Source organism: Gracilinanus agilis, chromosome 3 (genome assembly GCF_016433145.1).
Source record: "Gracilinanus agilis isolate LMUSP501 chromosome 3, AgileGrace, whole genome shotgun sequence".
Lineage (NCBI taxonomy): Eukaryota > Metazoa > Chordata > Mammalia > Didelphimorphia > Didelphidae > Gracilinanus > Gracilinanus agilis.
Window position 1 is genome coordinate 171,846,735 of NC_058132.1, and position 10,583 is coordinate 171,857,317.

Sequence of the window (10,583 nt, forward strand, 5' to 3'; positions counted from 1 at the left end):
TTTCCTCTCACCTCCCAATAAAAAAAAAAGCATTCTCTTATAGAAAATATTCAGTAGCATTTTACAAAATTCTTACATACTCCATATCAGCTGATGAGGTCTTACATTCTTTAGTGAAATGTAATATTCATAATAAAAGTTACAGTGCTTATCTATTTTTTCAGGAAGGCAAATGATTTAGTTATAGCTAGTATTAGTATTTCATTTACCTAAAATATCAAGGGAGAAAGAGTAATAACTTTTTTGTCATTATCTATTTCTTTCACTAATGATTGATTTGCATGAACACAATATTCATTTTCTTAACTTGTAAAATATTTGTATTACCTGTTTTTTCCTTTTGTTCTCTATGCCTGAAAAAATGAATAACATCTTTTGGATTAGCTATCCGATCCACAAACTTCTGGCTGAAGCGAAGAACACTGAAAGGCTCAAATCCTCCTGTATAATCAACCTATAAATATATAGGATATGCTATAAAGAACAGAAAACAGGTCCATAGGGTCTTTTGTCCTGCAAAAGAGGTCTAAAGCTAAGAAAGGTTGAAAACAACTTCTCCCTACACCAAAAAAAGATAAAATTCCACTCTCTACTTTCTAGTAGTCAGTCAAATTAATATGTAACCTATATTAATGGTCATCTTTTAAAAATAAGATACTCTGTATGAAAATGCTTTAAAAACTGAAAAATGATACAAATATAAAATATTATCATTATTGCCCCTACCATATTAGCAAAAGGAGCTGGCTACTAAAAGCTAGTTAGTGGCTCTTAATCTAGTCTACTACTATAGACTAAAATCAATACACATCAAATCCCACCTCAGACACTTCCCAGCTATGTGACCCTGGGCAAGTCACTTGACCCCCATTGCCTACCCTTACCACTCTTCCACCTAGGAGCCAATACACAGAAGTTAAGGGTTTAAAAAAAATAAAATAAAATAAAAATAAATTCTATATAAAATTAATACACAAGTCCACACAAGTCAATCATCTTTTTTCTTTTACAGTTTTAGGTTCAATTATAATTTCCTGTCCCTCTATGTGTTTGTGTGTGCAAGGATCTGCTATTTCCTACACGTAGTATGCATCTATAGCTAAATGTCTCTAGCCTCTATTGATATGCTTACCTATAAGTTCTATGTACTTTGGTTAAGATAGTTTAAAAAATAATATATTACAAAATTCAGTCATCAGAGAGGTTTCAGAAGTCAGAGATGGAACACATCTGAGTGCACTGAAAGAGATTAACTTAAGACTTAAATGATTACTATAATCATTTGAGTTTTCTAAAGCAATCAGAGAAGGACACTGACTTGACTGGGTTGAAAGGGATAAATGTAGGAGTAAGGATATTAAGAGGCAAGAAGAACAGTTTATCAAATAGACTGTGCTAAGATAAGGAGAATACTGTAGTTTATATGTAAAGAATGGGGAAAAATAAGAGGGATAATAAGCAGAAGAAAAGCAGCAAACTTTGGAGCATTATATAAATTTCAACTATTATTATCATCTACAAGTGCTTCATCTGCCTTCTAGATCTTAAGAAATGCTCAACATATGAAAATGCTGCTGACATTATCTTAAATATAGTAAAATAAACAGCAATACTAAAAATGCTTCTTTTTTCTTCATTTCTCTCTTCTTTTTTCCCACTTTGGAAACTCAATCTCCTTATCTCATGTAGGCTAGAAGTCCAAGGGATATTCAAAGATGCAATTCATATGACAAATGGTATAGAAGCTTTAATCTGTTTCAGTTTTCCAACCTGGCTTGGTTTGCTTCTCCCAAGGCAGCAAGGTGGTCCTATACTCTCAAGGGCTCACCATATTGGTGCAGGATTTAGTGTGGCTTTAGCCCTACTATATCTTGGAACTCCAGAGCTCAAGCAATCCATCAACCTCAGCTCCCTTTCTTAGCACAGTAGTATCATGTGCCTTACTTCAAAACAGAAATACCTCTTACCTGTATATTATTTTAACAATTTGAAAAATTAACTGATAGATTTAAGTTTTACTAATAAAACATCATTACAACATATTAAAACCAAAAAAAAGTTTCAAATCTACATTACAAAGCAATCAATGCTATGTAAACAAATGCATATTTTTCATAAGTAGGTCATACTCTTAATCTTATAAGAGGTTTCTCTGGCTGCCGAGGATTTCCCAGACGTTCTCTTTCAGCATTTTCAAGCATTTCTTCAACCTAAATAAAAGTAGAAATAAAAAATTAGCAACCAGAAATTATTTTCATCTAATTTTATTTTGTTCCTATCTCCTTTCTGCCATCAGTACAGAAGCTCATTTTTTCCCACTTCCTAAAGAGAAAATCTTTCATTAAGCATGAGCTCTTACAAAATTTCTATACCAGTGATGGCGAATCAATGGCACAGGTGCCAAAGATGGCACATAGGGAGCGCTCTGTGGGCACTCAGTTGACATTCCCCCTTGCCAAATTCATTACTAGAAAGGCAGAGGGACTTGGCAGAGCTGCTCCCCTCCCCCATTCCACTGTGCCTGATGACATTTTTTCACATCCCCTACCCCTCTGCCCAGCAGCCCAATGGGAGCACACCAAGGGTAAGAAGGGCGGCTCACAGGCAGCAGAGCTGGAGGGGAGCAGAGTGCTTGGGCCACTCCTCTCCCCCTCTCTACACTTGCTGAAGACATTCTTCACTTCACCTACCCCTCCTCCCAGCAGCTCAATGAGAGCACTTTCTCCCACCTCTGTGTTAGGTAAAATTGGGACAGGTCATACCCAGCACTCATGGGGAGTGGGAGGGGTGCAGAGCACTTAGTCTGGGAGTGGGTGTGGGGCCTGGCACTCTGTCTCTAAAAGGTTCACCATCATTGATCTATACCATTTGACAACTTTCATCAAATGCCTCAATAAAATAACCATCCAATGACCCAAATCATCCCTAGAAATTAAGGAAACATCTCAATATACTGTTTCATCTCTCTCTCTTTTTAAAGATTTCTGCTAATTTTAAGTTATTCAACTTGTTCCATGTTTTAAATTATGAGTAAAATTAATTCAAATGATATGGAATAACTTTAAAACCAAAAATATTCTGGTTTTCCCACCCCTTCCAGTGATTTTATTAATTAAAATATTTACCTTCTCCAAACAAAAATTCTGTATTGCCTGGGTTACTTTAAGACTATTTGGATTAAAAATATTTGGATGATCAGCAAGTACAATATCCTCTATGAAAAACTGTCGTACTGTCTTTAGAGGAATTTTTTGCATATTCATCTTTCTCCCTTTAATGCGCAGTAAGCCAACATGTCTAAAATAATGAAGAAAAAGGCATATCTGAACATGCAAAATCTTCTGAATTTTTATAAAGAAATTGTTGTATATTTAACATACTTTCTACAAATATTTTAAATGGCTTAATAAAATTATTCATTTAAAAAGTAATGATTTTACAATGTAAACCTCAGGTAAATGCACTTTACAGCAAAAAAAAATTTCTTATGAAAAAAATTTAATTTTTCCAAGAATCATATCAAACAAATGACAAAGCATTTTAAAAAGTAAAATGATTTATCATAATCATAAGTGAGGAGTAAAGAAGAAAAATTAGCTTGCTTGACTTTCAAATTCTCAAAAACTATTCTATATTTATATAGAGGATGAAACTTAAGACATAATCTAATTCAACAAGAAACAGGAATACAGTGAATTGACAAACATCTTGAGACAAAAGATTTCTATGAATTGTGCATGATTTTAATCAAAGGTAATCATTTTGTAACCAAACATTAATCAAAATAATAAAACAAGGTATGCAAAAGGACACCTTTCTAATATGAATAACTCTACTTAGTCTTTCAAACTGTGATCATATTTAATGGTATATCAAATTATATTTTGCTAAGCAACTATTTTTAGAAACAGAATTATTGATAATTCTCTCTTGCAACATTAACATGAAATACTGTAGTAAAGGAAAATTCCAATGTTAAAAGGACTTAACAATAAACATAAATAGGATCACAAGATATCACTAATAGATTCCTCTTCAGATAATACCAGAAAACTTAGAAATATAAAATTAGAAAAATTAGATGGTAAAAAGGTTAAATTTTATAATATTACATGTAATTTAAATGTATGGAATGAATGGTACTTTAAAAACATATCAAAGATAGGCTGACTCATGAAAAGACTATCTTTGGGCATCAGGAATAATTTTATTTTAGCCTATAAACTGACAAAACAATTTTTAAAAGAAATGTATGAAAACTGCCAAAAACTCACTTTTTTACAGCTTCTCCTGGGGAAAGAGAAGTAACCACTGAACTTCCAGGCTGTGAAACATAGAAAAGTTGTTGCTCATTTTTGGTTGGTGCTATTTTACACTCATGTTCATGACCCCAAATAACAAGATCAATGAAGTCATCCAAAAATTGTTCAGGAATGTAGTTCGAGGCTCCATGTTTACTTCTATTCCGAGATAAAGGGAAAAATAAATATTACATAGATACCCAGAACAGAGAAAAATGTTTAATGTAACATAAAAAATTAAAGCAATACTTTCAGTTCATAATTTTTAAAAAACCTATTAGATTGTCTGAATATACATCAAATAAAACATGGATCAAAAATACTTTTAGTTGAAGGGGGCAACTAAGTGGCTCAGTGGATTGAGAGCCAAGCATAGAGACAGGAGGTCCTCAAATGAAATCTGGCCTCAGATACTTCCTAGCTGTGTGACATAGGCAAGTGACTTAAACCCAATTGCCTACTCCTTATGGCTCTTCTGCCTTGGAACTGATAATTAATAGTAATTCTAAGACAGAAGGTAAGGGTTTTAAAAAAACAAACAAGCAACTCTCAAGACCTAGAACAAGTTCTATCTCATAAAGTCAACCTTCCTTGACTACTCAAACAATGTTTTCCCTATTATGACACATAGCACTTACATCTATATTACTTAAATTACAATATTATATTGCCCTGCAAAATCTCTCAAATTATTATCTTAACTGTTATTTACTCATATCATTTTTTTAGCTTATCACATATGTATAATTTGAATGTTGTCATAGGGCATATAATGTATTGACTGATATAAAACAAAAATATTGATGAAATGCAGGAAGAAAAAAAGAGGAAAAATATATTTAGAATTCTTTTTTTGTCAACATGAACTTAATTTTTAAATCCATAGTAAGATAAAATTAAATTTTTAAATGGCGTAGGTTTAAACATCTAAATGGTTAGATTTAAAACATTTATAAAATATTAAAAGAATTATTGCTACCTAACTTTTACTATCCCAAAATAACAGCTAAAAACCATACAATGTCCAGGTTTTCATGACTATCTTCTTATGTCATTTTAAATGCCATAATGAAATAAATAATACAGATCTCAAATGTAAGTTATTTTGCACACCACTTACTTATGTACATATGTGGTTTTTCCCCCCTAAAAGAAAGTAATCTCCTCAAAAGTAGGGCCTGTTTTCATCTTTATCTTTATATTACTAATGCCTTGCACATGGTAATCATATACAAGATTTAAGATCTGTTGAAATTAATTTTTGCAGAATCAAGCCAAGTTAACAGGCACTTTATAAAATACCTATCAGAAACTGTGCTTGGCAGAGGATACAAAGAAAGGCAAAAACAATAGTCAGTGTTTGATTCAAGTAATTGATGGTGAAATACTATAGACATGTCAGCATTTTAGACTGTAAAGATGAAATCTCATGCATAAATGAGGGGGCAGGATTAGATAAATGAAAAAAATAGGACCTTCAATGTCTAAATCTATGATCCTATGATGCTGGAAGGTTTCAATACAAAGAGACTTTAAATATACATCCTAATCCTAAACCAAAGAGAAATGAGTAAAGAAGTAAACCTAAAAAATTAAAGAAGAAACAATAGATGCATATGCTTGCTAAATAACAGAATTTAGTCAAATACTTTTACCTGTTTTGATGAATCACAAATAAGTTAAACCAACTATTCTCTTCTTCCTTTGGTCTCAACATTGTTACTTGTTTATTGACAAACATTCGATATAACCTTTCATCTGGAATAGATCCTGAAAGGGACAATATTTTTTTTAAACCAACTATTTATTAGGTAACAGAAAGCATCAGGGGCAGGTAGACAACTACACTTCCTCACTATATGACCCTGGGCAAGTCACTTAACCCCAACTGTCTAGCCCTTACTACTATTGTCTTAGAACCAATACTTAGTATCAATTCTAAGACACGGTGAAAAGAGAATCCTTTGTTCTCTTTGCCTAGTTGAAGTTAATACTTTGACAATAACAGTATGTACCCCTACTTAGTACCTCACTAGATTTTGAGGACAAGATTAGTTCTCCTTTGTCTACCTTTTGATTGAATCAACACAAGCTTGAACTAGGTGGAGGAGCTCACAAACCACTTAGTGAGTTCACACCTTACTTGATGCTAGGTGAGAAACCAGCAAGATACTTGGAGTGCTCTACCTTTTCGCCCAAACTCAAACATCCAGAAACTTAAAGAGTTCACACACTCAGAAAAGAGTGAATCCAAGGTGACAACTCAGACAATTTGGAAACTGTGACTGGTCCCCATGAAAAGGGGCAGGGACGGGAAACCATCATAAAAGCCATGAAAATCCCTGAGCAGTCAGACTGGTGAAGGTGACTCTAGGGAAGAATGTCTCCTGGAGATAGTCTTCAAGGGAATTTCACTGGAAACTGTGGCTTAGACTGCAGCTTGGATCTTGGCATCAACCTTGGATTCTGACTCCTGGACTACCTAGTTGGGTGAGTGAAAAGGGCTGACTACTTTCCAGAGTTTCCTAAGAGACTAGATTCCATCTTGGAGGAGGCTGGTAGTTATTCAATACTGGTCCTCCTGGCTGAGGACTAGTACAGGTATTTTCTCTAATCTCTCTCACATTTCTCTACCTTATTGTTTCCCACTCTATTTTTGTAAATAAACTTCTGACTTGAGATATAATAACTCCAACCAACCACATTATTTCACACAATTTAAGTCCAACCACTAAATTTAAATCTTACAGACAGAAAGTAAGGATTTTCTTTAAAAAGCATCAGTCCTATATTTACACAATAAATGTATTTCACAAAACATTTTATTCCACTTGTGACAATAAGTACATTAAAAATAAAATTATTTACTAATTTTGTCCTCTTGCTATTTTTAGTTTACAAACTACGGTAGGAAGCAGTAGCTCCAAAGCCAAGGAAGCACTTCTTAAACGGGATAATTACACTGGCAAAAACCAACCAACTCTCCCCAAAAGATATCTGATATTATTCTTTTGTACACTTGACATGTGAATAAAAATTTCATTTATACCTAAAATTTCTATAAATTATGCTAAATGACTAAAAGAGAAACATATTTATCTCTGATTTTTAAATTGTTTAACATAATTTAAAGGCAATTTTAAGTAAATGAGCAATGACAATAGGAAGTAAATAAGAACATCATGTGCATGGAACATAAAAGTGTATTTCTCTCCCAGTTATGCTGCAATACAAAATACATTATCTCTATGCCCTACTTCCATATTTAGATAACATCTACTATCATTTTACTTACCTCATAGCTATTATAAGGAAATCCTTTTTTATAAACCTTAAAGTGCTACAGAAATGTGAGTTGTTATTAAAAGAGCTTATGAGCACTGATCAATGAAAAATATGATAAGTTCCTTGGAAGAAGACATTACAAATATACAAATATAAAAGTCTTTCATAAAATATGGGGTGAATAAGTATTCATGTTAACAAGGGATTATGAACTATTTCTTGCTATTAAAATATACTGCTCCGATGAAAAAAGGGAAAAAAAGACCAGGCCATAAAAATGATGAATGAAATATCAGGATGAACTTAATCTATGATTTATATACAAGGATTACCTAATAGGAAAGAGTATTTAAGCACAACTTCAAAGCATTTTATTTCAGAAACACAAATACAAATGTTGCTAATTTCTTATAGTAGAAACTATTGAATACCACATATTCTGAGTAACTAGAAAAATTGGCAATAGAGCACATAATACAGATATCTAAGAAAAATTAAAAATTCACATTTTTGGTAATAAGTTACAATATTCCCTATAGATTCTTGAATCTAGAGAATTATTCTTGACCTAAAAAGTATTTTAAAGATTAAAAAAAACTAAAACAAGCAAGTATAATTATGTCTTTTAAAATGCGTTTTTTGTTGCTGTATTTGTTTTTTTTTAAAACCCTTACCTTCTGTCTCGACTCAGAATCAACACCGTGTATTGGTTCCAAGACAGAAGAGTGGTAAGGGTGGGCAATGGGAGTTAAGTGGCCCAGGGTCACACAGCTGGGAAGTGTCTGAGGCCACATTTGAACCTAGGACCTCCCTTCTCTAGGCCTGGCTCTCAATCCACTGAGCTACCCAGCTGCCCCATAAAATTTGGTTTTAGTTGTACACAGTAACAACATTGTACGATAATTGGTGAAAGACTTAGCTACTCTCAATAATACAATGATCTGGGACAATTCTAAAGGACTTATGACAAAGAATGCTATCCACTTCCAGAGAAAAACCATTGGGAGTCAGATGCAGATCAAAGCATACTATCTTTCACATAAGTTTATTTATAGTTTTGGTTATATGAAGTATTCTTTTACAACAATGATCAATATGGAAGTATGTTTTTGACAATACATGTGTAACTCAGATCAAATTGCTTACCATCTGCAGTTAAGGGGGAAGGAAGAAAGAAGGGAGACAATTTGGATCTTATAATTTCAAAAAATGTGTTGAAAATTGTCATTAAATGTAATTGGAAAAATAAAATACCTTTTTTTTTATTGGTTCCAAGGCAGAAAAGCAGTAAGGGCTGGGCAATGAGGGTTAAGTGACTTGCCCAAGGTCACACAGCTAGGACTGTTAGGCCACATTTGAACCTAGGACCTCACATGTCCAGGCCTGGCTCTCAAATTCATTGAGCTACCCAGCTGTCCCCAGTGAATTACCTTTGAATAAAAAATAAATAAATCTGTGAACTCACCACTTAAAAAAATTTCAGTTTTAGAAACCTTCACAGCCTTTCATATGCACAAACTAAAGCTTGGCAAAACAGTTTTCGGTCAATAGATTTAACATAATAAAAGCAGTCAAAGCAAATTTTCCAAGTGCCATTAGTTAAGTGAACTTGATTCTAAATTTTTTTAAATATCAGTATAGTTTTTCCATTTACTAAAGCTTCTCCATGGACATTTCATTAATTCTAAATATTAATCACTAAAAAGATGGGAAAATGTGGTTTTATCAAGGCTACTTTTTAAAAGTATATCAAGTTTCTGTGCAAATACTTGGAAATCTTCTAATACTTAGGAATCTATCTACCAAAACAAACACAGGAATTATACGAAAACAACTATAAAACACTTTCCAAACAATTAAAACTAGATCTAAACAATTGGAAAAACATTGATTGCTCGCTCATGGGTAGGACGCGCTAACATAATAAAAATGACCATTCTACCCAAATTAATTTACCTATTTAGTGCCATACCTATCAAACTACCAAAAAACTTTTTTAGAGTTCCGGGTTAAGATGGCAGCAGAGTAAGAAGCAGCTCTTAACCTCTCCTGACCGAAACACACAAAACTCCACAAGGGGACATAAAAACAAGTCCAGACGAACGGAGGAACCCAACAATAGGGCACAGCGTGGAAGGTACGTGGAATCGAGGCATTTCCATGCTATAAAGCGGTGAAACAGCTCTCACTAAATTGCGGGCTGAGCAACTTCCCCACCCCCACCCCCTCCACACACAACATCTATAGCGCCAAAGCCAGCTAAAAAGAAATAGAGCAAGTTTGGGGCACCCATCGAGTCATTGGCAGCTCCGGGGCCTGTTCCTGAGAGCAGCAAGATTTAGGACCCCAATAAGCCAAAGAACGCACGAGAAATCTGAGGGCAGGAGCAGAGAGTGGACGCAGGGCGCAGAGCGCGGGCTGAGAGCACAGGCACAGGCGGAGGCGTGGGTGGAGGCAGACACAGCGAGGAACTAAAGCTCTGAAAACCTGAGTGGGGAACCAGCGTGGACGGGTATACGACTGTGGAAGCAATGCCCTGAGACTTGTAAAGGAACCTCCTGCAGAGGATCAAGCAAGGGGGTCCACCAGGGGGCTTGACCTTGGAAAAAACCAGAACTCAGACCTCAGGAGCCAATAGACCGCGGACAGATACTGAGCACAAGGATAAACCTGAGAAGCTGCTGGGCTAATGATGGCTACCCAGTCTCAGGAAGCTCAGAAGAGAAAGAATAACAACAAGAAAAAGAAGCCTTTAACACTTGACAACTTTTACACAGAGAAAATCCAGACAACCGAGCAAACAGAGGAGGAGAACAAACAAGCATCCGGACCCTCCTCAAATAAGGAAAACTCCTCACAAGCTATGGAAGAGTTCAAAACTGAGATTTTGAGGAAAATGGAAGAGATCTGGCAAGAAAATAACTGTTTAAAAGGTAGAATCTTGCAATTGAACACCAGAAATGACCAGATTGAAAAGGAATACCAGAAGACTATGGC

The 10,583-nt window shown here is 34.6% G+C and overlaps 1 protein-coding gene across 1 annotated transcript in view; it reads right to left on the reverse strand.

Moving 5' to 3' along the window:
* Window positions 1-10,583, reverse strand: part of MRE11 (MRE11 homolog, double strand break repair nuclease) — a 68,113-nt gene that overhangs the window by 42,199 nt on the left and 15,331 nt on the right. Inside the window, exons 4-8 of the mRNA XM_044669000.1 lie at window positions 5,957-6,071; window positions 4,275-4,460; window positions 3,126-3,297; window positions 2,130-2,210; window positions 328-454 (exon numbers count right to left, since the gene is read on the reverse strand). Coding sequence (XP_044524935.1) covers window positions 328-454; window positions 2,130-2,210; window positions 3,126-3,297; window positions 4,275-4,460; window positions 5,957-6,071 — 681 coding nt within the window. The remainder of the gene's footprint in view (window positions 1-327; window positions 455-2,129; window positions 2,211-3,125; window positions 3,298-4,274; window positions 4,461-5,956; window positions 6,072-10,583) is intronic.